This window comes from Urocampus carinirostris, chromosome 8, assembly GCF_059441175.1.
Source record: "Urocampus carinirostris isolate Australia breed hairy pipefish chromosome 8, RoL_Ucar_1.0, whole genome shotgun sequence".
Taxonomy (NCBI): domain Eukaryota; kingdom Metazoa; phylum Chordata; class Actinopteri; order Syngnathiformes; family Syngnathidae; genus Urocampus; species Urocampus carinirostris.
Genome location: NC_142356.1, coordinates 3,482,813 through 3,499,770, shown reverse-complemented (window position 1 = coordinate 3,499,770; position 16,958 = coordinate 3,482,813). Strand labels below are relative to the sequence as shown.

Here is a 16,958-nt window from a genome sequence, read left to right as displayed (position 1 = left end):
GTCTGGAAAACGGCACGGAGCGTTTCTCAAAACAATGCCTGCCGTCCTCCGTCATCAGGGCCTGCGCCTGGATGTGCTGATTATCTTATCAGCCTTACGTCCCGTTCCCGCCATTCCTGTAAACAATATTCCCTACCAGGGTGCCCTGAACTTTCACTGCTCATTGAATAAAAGCAGTCAGTAAATCACTACAGCATTCAACTCAATAAATGTAACTTGTATTCAATTGTATAAAATCCTTCAAGAGTCTGAGCCCGTTTGCAAAAAAATGACCAATTATTCCTGTTTATTGAATAAAATTAATCTTTACTGAACAAATAAAATCGGTTTTGTGTCCACATTTCTTACATGAGCAGCTAAAAATGTTCAAGATGGAGTTTGCAGGAGATTCAAAAAAATCTACCAAAAAAAAATCCGTTGTGTTAAAAGCGCAAACTCCACCTACCTCTTCCACATCAGTCATCGAAGCGGACCGATCGACAGGCGTGGATGTCGATGGTGAACAACTTCTGGGGCGCTTGTCCGAAACCCAGTCCCGCCCCTCTGCCATCTAATCTTCGGGAGTGGGCTCGCTCAAAGTCTCGGACCAGTCCTCGCTGGAGACGTTCCTCTGCGTCCCGGCCCGGCGCCATGTTGCACTGGGCCGCGCTGGTCGTACGGACGCCGTTCTTGAAGCCGCCCATCAACTTCAGGAACTTGTGCTGCTGCTGAGAACTTCCGAACTGGGCCGTGCGCCACTGACCGAAACCCTGAGATGAGATTTGGGGAACAGTGTTGTAAGTTAATGGAGTCGGAGCATCCAGGAAATTCCAGGCTTGTTTCCCCCGAGTGTTATTAATAATACATGCAATATTCATGTAAAAGATTATTATTAATAATAACACTTGCCTTGGGCTCCCAAATAATAACATTCTGCTTGGCGTGGAACAAGCGGTCAAGTCAGGAATTTGGATGTGTCAGGCTGACCCCAACGCGTTTTTCGGAAATTGTGTAACTTTGGAAAATCAAAAGAGGACGAAAACATTCTGAAAAAACATGGTCAATTCCCGAAAAGCATGCACATTGAGGAAAAAACAAGTGCGTCATCGCGAGGGGACGCGCTAAGTAACATGAGATGTTGTCTGAGGGTATAAAAAAGCTGATTGTCTCTTAGACGAATGACAACTCTGTTTTGGACTCTGAAGAAGATAAATAAACGGCTCTCCCTCTCCCACCAAGATCTCCCTGCATCTTGTATTTATGTTTTGGGGCGAGGCAATAAGGTCTGCTCCGAAAACAGTTACTCCCAGGCAATGTTCCCTGTAAGTCGGTGAGCAACGCTTGAAACAACAGTGAGCAACAGCAATCCTAAGTGTGGCAACTAAGTCATTATCAAACATGTCCAAAATTGACATCAAGTTATATTTTGCCGAGTTTACGGCAATGCAAAAAAATTAGTCAGTTGCACGATACACAACTGTATTTAATCACATTTTTTAGTGGAAGTATAATGTTGGCAACAAGATTGACTTGGTATCATTGGAAATTATTTGAATGCAACACAAAAAAATTCTTCTTTTTCCCTGTTTTTTCTATTTTTTTTAATTTCTTTAAAAAAAACTCATTGTTTTTTTTCCTAGCTGTTACTTTTTTGTCATAGTGTCTTAATATAGTTTTCAGATTCAGATCAGATTCAGATCTACTTTATTGTCATTCTAGTACACGTGTATACAGAACGAAATGTCGATACATCTGACCCGCACAGTTTCCTCGAATGTACAGATATAAGTAAAAGTTGTATTGTATTATGGCTACGTATAGTATTTTACCATAGTGCCGATAGTGCAAGAGGAGTAGCTAACCAGATGTGCAAAATGGGCATTCAGGTTAACAAGTCAGGTAAACAGTAACATTAACACTGTAACAATAACGCTGTAAGTACAATAGTGCAGAGAGCAAATGTGCAAGGAGTGGCAAGCTATAAAGAAACTGCCAGTAGTGCAAAAAGTCAGATTAGCAGCCGTTTAGGTTTAGGTTAACTATATGTTAGATTGACCATTTAACAGTCTAATGGCCAGGGGGACTAGACTACTGCGGAACCTGGTGGTCCTGCACCGCACACTGCAGTACCTCTTCCCAGAGGCTAGCAGAGTGAACAGTCCATGATGGGGGTGAGAGGGGTCCCCGATAATGTTCTTAGCATGGGATAGGCAGCGCTTCTGGCCAATGTCCTGAATGGAGGGAAGTGTAGTCCCGATTATTTTCTCTGCTGTCCTCGTTACCCTCCTCACACTACCCCAGTCGGTAGCGGTGCAGCCTCCACACCACACAGAGATACAGCTGGTCAGGATACTCTCTATGGTGCCCCTGTAGAATGTGATGAGGGAGGGTGGGGGCAGGTGGGCTCTCCTCATCCTCCGCAGGAAGTACAGGCGCTGCTGTGCCCTCTTAACCAGTGATGCAGTGTTCACGGACCAGGTGAATTTGTTTATAATGTGCACCCCTAGGAACTTGATACTGCTGACAACCTCCACAGCCTTGTTGTTGATGCAAAGTGGGGCATGGTTGGGCTGGTTTTTCCTAAAGTCGACAATGATCTCTTTAGTTTTGTCAACATTCAGGACCAGGCTGTTGTCCCTGCACCAGCCCACCAACTGCTCCACCTCCTCTCTGTAGGCCAGGTCGTTGTCGTCCCTGATGAGGCCCACCACTGTTGTGTCGTCAGCATACTTCACGATGTGGTTTGTGGCGGACCTAGGGACGCAGTCGTGTGTCATCAAGGTGAACAGATGACATCTGAACTGTTCTGACCTATCCGCACTGATTGGGGTCTGTCACTGAGGAAGTCCAGCAGCCAGTTCCGCAGGGGGGTGTTGAAACCCAGGAGTCTCATTTTGTCTACCAGATGTTGTGGGATGATGGTGTTGAATGCTGAACTGAAGTCCAGGAACAGCATACGCACATGGGTGTTCTTCTCCTCTAGGTGTGTCAGGCTCAGTTGATGCAACAGTTGTATTCATCAATGTATAGTGTAAGGGCATGGTTCTGGCAAGCCGTGTACCAGCAAAACTTGGTTAGGGAACTCTTGTTTATGAATGTCTACACACAAAAATGAACGAGAAAAATATTGCCTCTCGTTACAAAGGCGTTTCAGGATACAAATATGAAATGAAATGATCTGCATTTCTATAGCGCTTTTCAAGTCAATGACTTCCCAAAGCGCTTTACAATGTGCTCCACATTTCCCAATAGCGGCCTTGCAGCCATGTAAGGCGCTAACCTGCTTATCGGGGGTATTAGGGGTTCAGTGTCTTACCCAAGGACACTTCGACATGTAACACGGATGAGCCGGGATTCGAACTGGGATCCCTTGATCCCAAGACGAGCGCTCTACCTCCTGAGCTACTGTACAGTACGCGCTGTCATTTGCCCTGTTTTTAACCTAGCAACGTATGCGTGAATCCTGGCATGCTCTTCGTCTCCCCTTCTTGCTAAACAGTCTATTGTACGGTAACGCTACGAAGAACTATCATTGACATGGACCCCACAAAATACATACAGAAAAGTAGACAAGGAGAAAAGAAGAGGAAGAGACTTTTTCTGGCCAGTGAAACAAAGGAAGAGATAATAGAAAGGTACGAAAAACACACTGTTGTGCAGGGGTTAAAAGACCACAAGGAGGAGGATGCAGCCATCATTCCATTACCAGCTCAGTAGCCTAAATGGTAGTGTGCCCGCTTTGAGACTGGGAGGTCGCTGGTTCGCGCCTCGACCGAGACATACCTAATTGGTATAATGGCGGCGCCCTCTGGCTGCGGCTGCATCGACTCGCTACAACGGGTCAGGTGTATCGACATTTCGTTCTGTGTACATTGTTACAAAGAATGACAATACAAAGGAAATTATTATTATTATATTATTATTAGCCCAAATGAAAGACATTTTGGCGAACTTCCATGAAGTCTCAGAAATTTGTGAAAAGAATTCACCTAAAAAAGGGTTGACTGGTCGGGCTATTGCTCATGACAACTGCCTCCCACATTTCTGAAGGAAGCCAGCAAAAGCAGACGTCATTGGATCAGTTTTTCCAGGCAAAAATACTGCCGAGGACCAGTAAACCAAAAAGTCAGGTAAAAGGCAAAAGAATATTTTTATTATTTCCCTTATTCTATGTTTTTTTTTTTTTTTACAGTATTTTCCTCTCGTTTTATACTAATTGTACGATAATCTAATTTTAATATGTATTCGTTTCAGGTTCTGGTGCTCTTACTTGATTCATTGAAAAAAAAAAAACACTTTTTGCAAGGCTTGGAACGGATTCGAATATTTACATTCAAAAGGCGTCTCACCTTACAAATGTTTCAGGTTACAAAGTTACTCCCAGGACGAATTCAAATTTTCCGGTTGGAGAACTGGACTTACCGGAGAAGGTTTCTGGACTTGAGGCTGGGAGGCCTGGTCCAACTCCATCTGCAAGGCCATCCGTCTCTCCTGCGGTAGAGCCCAGCACCCCTTCAATCAACCAATCAAAATGCATGTGTAGTGTACCCTTTTCATGCACTGTACAGCAGGGGTCCGAAACCCGTGGCCCGCGAGCCATACAGGGCTCTTTTTATGAACGTATTGCTCGGAGACAAAATTAATCTATTATCTTTTATACGGATGTTCATTACAACAAACTATCTTCACTATTGACACTTTATGATAAAAAGCCACAGAACCGTTCCTAAATACCCAGAAGCTCCGGCAAAGCAACTTAAGCAGGGGTGTCAAAATAAATTGAGTTGGGGGCCGCTGAAGCTAGGGTCCGGTTGAGGTTGGCCAAACGGGGTTTTTGACAAAATCAACGCTTGTAAAAACATTTCGCAGTTTTAAAGAGACAGTGTTTATTTTTGTCCACTAGATGTCGCTGTCATGCGTTTGCAATTGAAAATAAGTCCAGGGAAGACTACAGACTACTTATCGCTCTCTTTTTGTCTTTCATATTCTCTTTCATTCCTTCCTTTTTCTCTCTTTTTATCCTTCTCACTTGCTGTCTCGCTATCATTCTCTATTTCCCTCTCTCTCTCTCTCTCTCACTTTGTCTCTTTACTTCTCTTTCTTTTGCAATCTTTCTTTTTCTTTCTCTCTCTTTCACCCTTTTGTTCTTGCTCTCCATTTCTCTTACTTGCTCCCCCCTTTCATTCTCTGTCTCTCCATCTTTTTTTCTCTCATTTTCCATTTATTTTTCTCTTTCTTCTCGATTTCTCTCCATGCAATCTCTTTCCCCTATTTCTCTTTCTCTCAATATTTTACTGTCTTGCTCTTTCTCTTTTTTCCTCTTGCTCCCTTTCTTTCTCTTGCTCTTTCTATCTTTCCATTTTCGTTCTCTTTCTTTTTCTTTCCCCGTCTTTTTTCCTCTTGCTCAATTTCTTTCTCTTTTGCTCCTTTTTTCTATAATTCTCTGTCTCTTTATTTCTCTTTCTTTTTTGCCATCTTTCTTTTTCTTTCTCTCTCTTAACCCTTTCATTCTTGCTCTCAATTTCTCTTACTTGCTTCCCTTTTCTCTCTGTCTTTTCATCTTTTTTCTCTCATTTTCCATTTCGTTTTCTGTTTTTCTTCTCTATTTCTCTCCAAGCAATCTCTTTTTCTCTCATATTCTCATTTTTGTGTGTTCTCTTTTTACTCTTTCCCCTATTTCTTTTTCTTTCACTATTTTACTGGCTTGCTCTTTCTCTTTTTTCCTCTTGCTCCTTTTCTTTCTCTTGCTTTCTATCTTTCCATTTTCTCCCTTTTGTTCTCTCTCTCTTTGTCTCTCTCTTTTTTTCTTTTTCAATTTATTTCTCTCTTGCTCCTTTTCTCTCTAATACTCCCTTTGTCTCTTTATTTCACTCTCTCTTTCACCTTTTCGTTCTTGCTCGCCATTTCTCTTACTTGCTTCCCCCGTTCTCTCTGTCTCTCCATCTTTTTTCTCTCATTTTCCATTTCGTTTTCTGTTTTTCTTCTCTATTTCTCTCCAAGCAATCTCTTTTTCTCTCATATGATCATTTTTGTGTGTTCTCTGTCACTCTTTTTACTCTCTTTCCCCCATTTATTTTTCTTTCACTATTTTACTGTCTTGCTCTTTCTCTTTTTTCCCCTTGCTCCCTTTCTTTCTCTTGCTCTTTCTATCTTTCCATTTTTGTTCTCTCTCTCTTTTTCTCTCTCTGTCTTTTTTCCTCTTTTTCAATTTATTTCTCTCTTGCTCCTTTTCTCTCTAATACTCCCTTTGTCTCTTTATTTCTCTTTCTCTTTTGCCGTCTTATTTTTTTCTCTCTCTTTCACCTTTTCGTTCTTGCTCGCTATTTCTCTTACTTGCTTCCCCCGTTCTCTCTGTCTCTCCATCTTTTTTCTCTCATTTTCCATTTCGTTTTCTGTTTTTCTTCTCTATTTCTCTCCAAGCAATCTCTTTTTCTCTCATATTATCATTTTTTTGTATGTGTTCTCTGTTTCTGTCTCTTTTTTTACTCTCTTTCCCCTATTTGTTTTTCTCATTATTTTCCTGTCTTGCTCTTTTTTCCTCTCTTGCTCCATGTCTTTCTTTTGTTCTCGCTCTCTCTTCGTCTTTTTTCCTCTTTTTCAATGGATTTCTCTCTAGCTCCCTTTCTTTCCCCCCTTTTTTCCCTCTTTACTGTATCTTACTCCATCTCCGTCGTTTTGTCCCTTTCGCGTCCTTTAATCTCCTCGTCCGTCCCCCCTGCGAGAGGATTTTTGTTTTCGACCGTGCGTCCCCCGAGCGGAAACGGGTTCCGGACCCCCCGTTCTCGACGTCTCACCTGATTGATGGTGACCTCATCCGCGTTTCCCGTCTTCTCGGACATGAAAACCACGTCCCCCTGGTGGGAGTCCTGAGAAACGCAGATAAATTCCAACCAAGACGGGAACAAAAACGGGGAAAAGCGGAATCAAATAAGGACCCTTACCACGGTTCGCTCCTTTTTCGTATCCGTCCGACCGGAGTAACCCTTTGCGCTTTTTCCACCGGGTTCCGAGTCCTCGCTTTCTTCGCGTTTCAGTGAAGCGAGTTTGTGCTTGATTTTTTTCAGTTGCGTCTTCTCCAGCGAGTCGACGGGTGCGCGGGACGTCTTCTTTTTGGACGCTTTTTTCTTGGCTATCGTCCCGTTTTGCACTTCCGGGTTTTTTTCTTTCACGTTGACGTTGTCCAGGGAGTTCTTGTTCTTTTTCTTCTTTTCTTCTTTATGGTTCGTTTCTGTTCTTTTTTTCTTGGTTTTGGTTGTACTTGATTCTTCTTCTATTGAGTTTTTCCTTTTGGAGCCGATTTTTGTTCCATTTGGTTCTTCCTTCGGCGTCTCCTCGGACCCCTGTTTCACTTGCGTCTCCTTGTCTTTGGTTTTCTTCTTTCGGGGCTCGCTTCCTTCCCTTTTCTGTACCTTGATGCGTTCGGGGCAAGAGGCATTCGTGTCAAGTGTTTTTTCTTTCTTGGTTTTCTTTGCTACTTTGATATCCTTGGCCAGATTTTTGTCTTTTTTGACCTTTTTGGACACTTTTCTCAACTTTGTGTCTTGATGTGCTTTCTTGTTTGGTACTGTTAATTTTTGAACGGACGGATTTTTGTCTTTTTTGAGTTTTTTGGACGCTTTCGCAATGGGAACTTCATGGTTTTCATGCTCAGCTTTGTATTCGACTTCTTCATCGTTTTCTTGCGTGTTTTGTTCTGGTACTTCTTTTTTCCTTTTCTTGACTTTCTTTGCTTCTTTGTTGGTTTTAGCCAGATCTTGTTTCACTTTCTTGGACGATTTCTTAACGCAGATTTCATGTTTTTCCTTTTTGGCTTTTTTCCCGATTTCATCGTGAAGAACCACATTATTTACTTGCATGTTTTGTTCCGTTACTTCGTCAACTTCATTTTTTCCCCCTTTTACTTTCTTAGACACGTTCTCAATGTGAACTGCGTGTTTTGGTTTCTTGGCTTTCTTTTCTATTTCTTCACGAACCACACGTTTACCTTGCTTGTTTTGTTCAGTTACTTCGTGAACTTTATTTATTCCTTTTTTGACTTTCTTAGACACTTTCTCAATGTGAACCGCGTGTTTTTCTTTCTTAGGTTTCTTTTCAATTTCTCCACGAAACAGACTTTTATCTTGCTTGTTTTGTTCCGTTACTTCGTGAACTTCATGGATTCCTTTTTTGACTTTCTTAGACACTTTCTCGGTGCGAACATGGGGTTTTTCTTCCACGGCTTCCGTTTCTTCTTCATCGAGAGACGGGTTTTTTGCTTTCTTGACTTTCTCTTTGTGATATTCATTTTTCTCTGTTTGGCTTTTCTTTGTGAGCATAGTTTTTTCTTTTTTGACCCTCTTGCAGACTTTTTTAACATGAACTCGGTCTTTTTCCTTCTTGGCTTTCTTGACTACTTCTCCGTCGGGAACTGCTTCGTTTTCTTGACTGTTTTGTTTGGTTGGTTTATGAGGTTTGTTTTTTTCATCCTTGATGTTCTTGGTTATTTTGTCCCACTTGACTTCCTTTACTTTCTTTGCCACTTTCTCATCGCCAATGTCTTTTTTTCGCTTTTTGATTGTCTTGACTTTGTCACTTTCCTGTTCAATCAACTTTTTGTTCTTTGGCTTTTTCTTCTTAGTCGTCTTCTGGGTTCCCTCCAACTCATCTCTAAGTGTTTCCGAGCCATCCACGATTAAACTATAAGCCACCTTTATTCTCCCGTTTTCATTCTGCTGGACTTGGACTTCTATCGACTCTCGTTTTGATTTCCTATTTGCGCTCTCCGTATTCCGCACTGCGCCGTTAAATTTTGCGGGAGACATTGGTTCCATTTTGCCTTTCTTGCCTTTCTTTTCGACATTCTCATCCGTCACCTCGTCTTTGATGTTCTCTTTCTCCTCAAGTCTTTCCACAGGATCCGGCGTGCGACGTGACTGAAGAGTACAATTATAAATTGATATTCTGTATTTAGTTTTTGGAATTAAGTAGCATTCTCAATAGGGATCGACCGATACCGTTTTTTCAGGTCCGATACCATTTCTTAATATTAAGAGGAGGCCGATAACAGATATTTGGTGCAGATATATATTTTACTGTAAAAGCTTAAAGCCTAGCGTAAGACATTTTTAATCATGCAAAAAGAAACAAAGAATATTTGTTATAAATTGAAATAAAACTTTAATACCCCACTGAAATATGTCCAAAGTCTGGCCCTTGATCAAATTTTTACTGGTCTGCCAGTAAGGTTGACCGCAGTATAAAATTAATTTGTACGAAAACATTCACCATTTCACCAAATGAGGACAGTAGCCCTTTGGCTACCTAACTTTGGACCACTCAATTTCCGACAAGGTGACTAGGAAAAAAAAAAAAAAAAAAAAAAAAAAGGGAAGTTGACTGTGAGGGTCGCCTCTTCCGGGAGAAGTGGAAACTTGTATTTGTTTTCCCTGACATCTGAAACAACTGTGTCTGCCTTATTTACCAAGATACTGTGGCTCTTTTCAAAAAAATATCATATTAAGAGGCACTGCCAGATAAGACATGCTGACTATGACAAGTTTCGGAGCAGCCCGTGAAATATGCCCCAGAAATATGCACAAAAGTACAGAGGAATCTTGACAGGAGAGGGAGAAGCTGTTTATTGATGTTTGTCAGACGAGTTCTCATTCGTCTAAGAGACAATCGGCGTTCTTATACGCCCCGAAGCAAAAACATCACGTTAGAAATATCACATGTTGCTTAGTGCGTCCTCTTGCGATGACGCGCTTGTTTTTTTCAAAGTGCATGCTTCCAGGAATTGACAATATTTTCTCAGAATGTTTTCGTCCTCTTTCGATTCTCCAAAGTTACGCCTATTTCCAAGAAATCGTTGGAGTCGGCCTGACCTAACCAAATTCCTGTCAGCTTGCAAGCTGTTCCAAACCAAGGAGAATGTTATTAATAATATCACTTGCTGACATTTAAACTCGGGAGAAACAAGCCTGGAATTTCCTGTCCAAACAAATGTGTCCTCATTATGTCAAGCTCCGACTCCATCAATCCACAACGCAAGTACACTGGAAAACAACGCTGTAAAAAGGTGAAGCCACTGGAAGCTGTTTTAACAGCACAGCAGGGCTTTTTCACAAGACCCTGCGAGGCAAATAAAAATGCTACAAAGGCGAGCTAAGATGTCGTGACGCTGATCGCCAAGCACTGAAAACCTTTCACGGAGGGGGAATTTATTGAATTCGGTTCAAAGAATGCCAGGCTGAAAATTTCAAGAGCTCGCAGTTTGAAAAGTGTGGGCACTCCTTTTTAGAAAAAATAATGTTATGATAAGAGCTAATGTATCAGAACCACAAGTAACTACACTTTTTACGCTTTCTCGAGCAGCATTTGGAGTCAGAAAAGCTTTTGCCTCAGTGGCTCCGCCCCCGGTTGCTTATCCAATCATAAGGCACAGGGTGGGTAGAGTCATAGGAGAGAGGAGGAGGGAAGGGGTAGGAGCGACAGAGAGAGAGCTCTGCTGCTTTAGAGAGCCTAAATAATTGTCCAGCCGAATGAAAAAAAAGACCGATACCGATATCTGTCAAATTCCCAAATATCAGTCCCGATATTCGACTTGCCTGATAATGTTGTGGAGTCGAAGCTTGACATAATGAGGACAAAATTGTTTAAAACAGGAAATTCCAGGCTTGTTTCTCCCGAGTTTAAATGTCGGCCGGTTGAATGTGGGCTTGCCAAGTAATAACATTCTGCTTGCGGTCAAGTCAGGCCAACGATTTTCTTGGAAATTGTGTAACTTCGGGGAAATCAAAAAAGGACGCACCGACTTCGGGGAAAAACAACACGTGATCTGGCAGATGATCTGCTCCAAAGGGTATAAGAAAGCTGATTGTCTCTTAGACGAATGAGAACTCTGTTTTGGACACTGATGAACGAAATAAACGGCTTCTCCCTCCCGTCAAACCTTCTTTGTACTTTTGTGCATATTTTGGGGCAGATTTCTCGGGCTAATAATCGTTCGACCTCTAATTGTAATCCAATCATCTCACGCCGAACATACCTGATGATCTTTTGGAAGAGATTCAATGTCGATGTCTCTTTGAAGAGCGAGCCGCTTCACCTATTGGGGAACACAATTACACAAAATTAAATTGACATTTAATGTCATTGAACAACAATCCCATTTTACAAACCTCGATTTGACGATACAAGGACATCTGATCAAGTTCTTGTTTTTAAAACGTTTGACGCACTTGTTATGAGGTCCTTCATGTCAACACCGATTTATCTACTTGTTGTGTATCGCCCACCTGGACCATATTCAAATGTTTTGGGATGAATTTTCGGAACTGTTAACAGACTTGGTAACTTATGCGGACAATGTTGTAATTGGTGATTTTAATGTTCACATTAAGTCGCTGATTGATACATTTGGTTTGAATCAAATAGTTGATGTGCCCACTCATAAAGATGGGAACACTCTGGATCTTGTTCTGACCCGGGGTGTAGTAGCCTCAAATATTACAGTGTTACCGTATCCTAATGCCATCTCTCAACACTATCTTGTGAAGTGTGAGATGCTGTTTAATGTTTACTGTGATAAGAAAAATTTAAGCTTTAGTAGTAGCAATATCCGCCCTGCAACGGCATTAGCTTTAAAAGAACTATTACCTACGGCAGAGGTGTCAGACTCATTTTAACTCGGGGGCCACACGATAGAACAAACTTTCTGTCGGGGGCCGGACTAGTAGATTAAAGAAAAAGAAAACGAGAGATAAAGAAAAAAAGAGAAAGAGGGAAGGAAAGGGAGAGAAGGAGAGAGAGTGAGAACCAAAAGAGAAAGAAACAAAAGTCGTGAGAGAGGGGGAAAGAAAGGGAGTGGAAGAAAGAAATCCAAAGAGAAATAGAAAGACAGAAGGAGAGAAATGAGAAAAGAAAGCGCAAAGGGTAGGAAGAGAGAAAGAGAAAAGAGAGAAAAGGAAAAAAGGAAGTTAGCGCAAAAGAAGTTAAAAAGACACAGAGTGAAAGAGACAGAGAGAGGGAGAAAAGGGGTGGAAAAGAGGGAGAGAGAGAGAGAGAGAGAGACAGAGAGAGAGAGAGAGAGACAGAGAAAAAGAAATACAAGTACAGTGTCTTTGCTCGAGGCACCTTTCTTTGGCAACATCAAGTTGACATATTTCAACCTGCAACTTGTTTTTCTCTTGCACTTCTCTGAGTGTTGTCTCGCGGGCCGGATTCAATCCCTTAGCGGGCCTGATCTGCCCCGCGGGCCGCCTGTTTGACACCTGTGACCTACGGTAACTGCGGTTTTCCCTTTCGTACACTGGGTCTGTCGACTCACAAACAATTTTAATACTGCTTTGGTTAATGTTCTTGATTCTGTGGCGCCCCTACGGCATAAATTTCGAGCTAAGAAACAGACACCTTGGTTTACTGATGAAACAAGGTCGCTCAAACAAGATTGCAGGAAGCTTGAACGAAAATGACGCACTAAAGGATAAATGTGACTTGACTTGACTAAAGCCCCAACGTGTATTATATAGCGACCCCTGCTGGTGTGAAAAATACTTCATTTAAATAACACAGTTGATTTAAATAATGTGCAAAAACACATGGACTTACTCATAAACCTGATTTGAGGTTCAGACATTAGTAATTGTATCACACTACTTGTAGAAGCTGTTATGTTTAGCGGCCATCTTGTGATTACGGAAGCCCAGATGGCCATTTGGGCAAAGCTAGCTTGTGCCGGTGGTGCTTTTAGCACTCAACAGCTACTACCTTAGCCCTAGATGTGATGCTCACCTAATCCAGGTAACTTTTTTACCCACAGTTTCCTTCTCTAGCCACCGGGCTTTCATAGTAGCTTCTTCCAATTCACATGCGTCTAAGCTACTACGACGTGTTATGGTGAATTATTACACACTTTCGCTTTAATATTAAACATTATTGTGAGATTATTTTTTTGCATTACGCCGCATTTGAAGTATTCTGCCTCCCTTGTGTGTCAAACGTGCGGCCCGTGGCCTGAAAACAGATTGAATCCGGCCCGTGTGAGGACGCTGAGAGAAGTGCAAGATGTAAACGAGATGCAAGTTTCAATAACGTTTGCTTGATGTCGCCAAAGCCAGGCCCCACTGCCAAACACACAGCACTGTTTTTCCTTTCTTTCTCTTTTTCTATCACTCTCCATCTTCTCTCTCTTTCTTGTCACTTTTTTTTATTTCTCTCTCTTTCTCTCTCTCTCCCTTTTTCTACTTTACCGTCTCTTTTCTCCCACGATCGCTCGCTCTTTTCTTTCTCTGTCTCTGCTCTCACTTCTCTATTCTTCTGATTCTTTCTCTCTTGCTCCTTCTTTTCTCTTCCTTTCTTTGTGTTCTCTTTTCCTTCTTTTCTCTGTCTCTTTAGCTTAATCTATCCCCCTCTCTTTTACACCCTCTTTTACTCTCTTTGTTGTTTTTTCTCCACTTGTTTGTCTCTTTTTTACTCTTTCTTTCTCTTTCCTTCCATCAGTGACTTTCTCTTTTCCTCCATCTCCCTCGCTCTTCATATTTTCTGTCTTTCTCCTTGAATGGGTCTCTTTTCTCTCGAAATCACTCCCTTCTTTCTATGTCTCTTGTCTCTATGTCTTTCTCTCGATGTTTTTTCTCTCCGTTCTCTGTGTTCTCTTTTCCTTATTTGTTCTCTCTATCTCTCTTTAGCTTAATCTATCTCTCTTTCACCCCCTTTTACTTTCTTCCTTTCTTTTTACCACCCTTTTCTCTGTTTTACTCTTTCTTTCTTTCTTTCTTTCTCTTTCCCTCTCTCTTTGACTGTCTCTTTTCTTCCGTCTCTTTAGCTTTTCATATTTTCTGTCCTTCTCCTTGAATGTGTCTCTTATCTCTCTAAATCACTCTTCTTTCTATGTCTCTCTTTTCTTCGTCTTTCTCTCGCTGATTTCTCTCTCTCCGTCTTTAACTTCTATTTTTCGCTCCCTTTTTTTCAGTGTTCTTTCTCCGTCTCTTTCGCTTTATCTCTCTTTCTCCTTTTCTCCCTGATTCCATATCTTTCACTCCATCTTTTACTCCCTTCCTTTCTTTCTCCTTCATCTCTTTCTCGATCTCACTCCCTCTATTTCTTTCTTTCTTTTTCCCTCTCGCTGTGTCTTTCTCTTTTCCTCTGTCTCTCTCGCTCTTCATATCGTCAGTCTTTCTCCTTGAATGTTTCTCTTTTCTCTCTAAATCACTCTCTTCTGTCTATGTCTCTCTACGTCTTTCTCTGTTTTTTTCTCTCTATGTTTTTAACCTCTATTTTTCGCTCCCTTTTTCTCAGTGTTCTTTTTCTGTCTCTTTCTCTCTCTCTCTTTCTCCCTGATACCATCTCTTCCACTCTCTTCCTTTCTTTCTCCCTCATCTCTTTCTCTCTCGATCTCACACTCTCTTCCTTTCTTCTAATTTCCCTGTCTTTGTGACTTTCTCTTTTCCTCCAACTCTCTTGCTCTTCATATTTTCTGTCTTTCTCCTTGAATGTTTCTTTTCTCTCTAAATCACTCTTCTGTCTGTCTCTCTACGTCTTTCTCTCACTGTTTTTTCTCTCCGTCTTTAACCTCTATTTTTTGCTCCCCTTTTCTCAGTGTTCTTTTTCTGTCCCTCTTTCTCTCTCACTTGTTCCCTGATTCCTTATCTTTCACTCCTTCTTTCACTCTCTTTCTTTCTTTCTTCCTCATCTCTCTCTCTCGATCTCACTCTCTCTCATCCTTTCTTTCTATTTCCCTCTCTCTGTGACTTTCTCTTTTCCTCCAACTCTCTTGCTCTTCATATTTTCTGTCTCTTTTCTCTCTGAATCACTCTCTTCTTTCTATGTCTCTCTTCTCTAGGTCTCTTTCTCACGTTTTTCTTCCTCCGTCTTAAACCTCTATTTTTCGCTCCCTTTTTCTCAGTGTTCTTTCTCTGTATCTCTTTCGCTTTATCTCTCTCTCACTTTCTCCCTGATTCCATATCTTTCACTCCCTCTTTTACTCTCCTCCTTTCTTTCTCCCTCATCTTTCTCCCTCGATCTCACTCCCTTGCTTTCTTTCTTTCTCTTTCCCTATCTCTGTGACATTTTTTCCTCCGTCTCTCTCGCACTTCATATTTTCAGTCTTTCTCCTTGAATGTGTCTCTTTTCTCTCAAAATCACTCTCTTTCTATGTCTCTCTACGTCTTACTCTCGCTGTTTTTAACCTCTATTTTTTGCTCCCCTTTTCTCAGTGTTCTTTTTCTGTCTCTTTCGCTCTCTCTCTTTCTCCCTGATTGCATCTCTTTACTCCCTCTTTTACGCTCTTCCTTTCTTTCTCCCTCCTCTCTTTCTCTCTCGATCTCACTCCCTCTTTACCTTTCTTTCTATTTACCTCTGTGACTTTGTTTTCTTCCAACTCTCTTGCTCTTCATATTGTCTGTCTTTCTCCTTGAATGTTTCTCTTTTCTCTTTAAATCACTCTCTTCTATGTTTCTCTACGTCTTTCGCTGTTTTTTCTCTCTGTCTTCTTAACCTCTATTTTTTGCTCCCTTTTTCTCGGTGTTCTTTTTCTGTCTCTTTCTCCCTAAATCCATCTCTTTCACTCCCTCTTTTACTATCTTCCTTTCTTTCTCCCTCATCTCTTTCTCTCTCGATCTCACTCTCTCTTCCTTTCTTCTAATTTCCCTCTCTGTGACTTTCTCGTTTTCTCCAACTGTCTTGCTCTTCATATTTTCTGTCTTTCTCCTTGAATGTTTCTCTTTTCTTTCTAAATCACTCTCTTCTGTCTATGTCTCTCTACGTCTTTCTCTCGCTGTTTTTTCTCTTTGTCTTTAACCTCTATTTTTTTTGCTCCCCTTTTCTGTCCCTCTCTCACTTTTTTCCCGGATTCCATCTCTTTCACTCCCACTTTTACTTTCTTCCTTTCTTTCTCCCTCATCTCTTTCTCTCTGTCGATCTCACTCCTTCTTTCTTCCTTTCTTTATCTTTCCTATTATCTGCTGGTCCGAGCCTCGAGAGAGTAAATTTCCTAGGATAATTTCACCCGACTGTACCTGATCGATGACAAGTGTCATCCTGGCGGTGGGTGTAAACGTTTCCGAAACAAAGACCACTTCATCTGGATCCGTCTGGAAAATAAATACAAGTATTTCAAAAGCCTTAGCCATTTTTTAAACGTAGTATCAATGAGAAGACAGCCTGATAGAAATGTCTCATTGTGGAAACAAATATGATAAATATAACTTTACCTTGCCAAAATGTGGTCCTTTGGGTGTTTAAGTAATATTTTCGAATGTAATTTAGAGTTTAAAATTGGTGTCATGGCGAGTCCAAGGTAAACACTCGCTGCCATTGATTTGACTCAGGCGAGCATTGAAGAGCAAAACAAGGCACAAATACATTTTCTTGAATTACAGTCGTAATTGTTAAATAAATGAAATTCCATTGTTCGAAATAACCAAAAATAAAATGTTAATAAAAGAAAAGTTTGACTTACTTTGTCCGATTTCTTCATTCACGTGTAAGAAAAGGATTTGTTTTAACCCGGAAGTGAAATCATGCGTTTCCGGCAAGTAAAAATTAAGAGGTCTGGCAACGTTATTTTCTTAACGCAGACTTTGAGAAAAATATATAATAATAAAATAGCAATACCGGAATTCATTCAGAAAATAGTAAATAAAAGATGCAGGTATTGCCTCGACATGAGAAAAAATATTAGTAATCACTTTTTTTTTTGACGCAAAGCTACCGGAAGTGTCATAGCGGGCATCTTACGTTGTTATCTCTTCTGGGTTCACGTAAATACTACGGTGGCCCAAAAGTGCCAAATTTTAATATTTTTAAACACCTTAATGGACAAAACTAAAAATATACCAATTGAAATAATTTGCGTATATAAAGAGTGGTTATTCTTTTTATAAACATTATTATTATAAAGAGCTTACAATTGTTGGGCAAAACTGCATTCTGGATTAAAAAGGTAGAAAAGGAGATTTTGGAATGAGGACGTACTTTGCTTTAGAAAAAGCTTTTTGTGA

General features: G+C 41.0%; 1 protein-coding gene across 2 annotated transcripts; it reads right to left on the bottom strand.

Annotated features, from left to right (window-relative positions):
* Positions 1 to 257: 257 nt before the first annotated feature.
* knop1 (lysine-rich nucleolar protein 1) lies at positions 258 to 16,486 on the bottom strand. Of its 2 annotated transcripts, none has more exons than XM_088341375.1 (7): positions 16,418 to 16,486; positions 15,975 to 16,049; positions 11,006 to 11,065; positions 6,921 to 8,891; positions 6,774 to 6,845; positions 4,402 to 4,491; positions 258 to 749 (listed from the first exon to the last, which is right to left on the bottom strand). In XM_088341375.1, exons 1-7 carry the CDS (start codon positions 16,433 to 16,435, stop codon positions 456 to 458), a joined length of 2,580 nt encoding a protein of 859 aa, XP_088197501.1. In that variant the 5' UTR covers positions 16,436 to 16,486; the 3' UTR covers positions 258 to 455. The 2 variants fall into 2 exon arrangements, with proteins under 2 accessions (XP_088197501.1, XP_088197502.1); XM_088341376.1 differs by having other exon boundaries at positions 4,402 to 4,470.
* Positions 16,487 to 16,958: the final 472 nt, after the last annotated feature.

What these genes read in the sequence shown, in the direction of transcription:
- knop1 (XM_088341375.1), bottom strand. An exon ending in CTCTTCCAAAAGATCATCAG is followed by an intron (nt 8,892 to 11,005) that starts GTATGTTCGGCG and finishes TGTACTCTTCAG; the next exon opens with TCACGTCGCACGCCGGATCC. An exon ending in ATGAGGTCACCATCAATCAG is followed by an intron (nt 4,492 to 6,773) that starts GTGAGACGTCGA and finishes GGTTGATTGAAG; the next exon opens with GGGTGCTGGGCTCTACCGCA.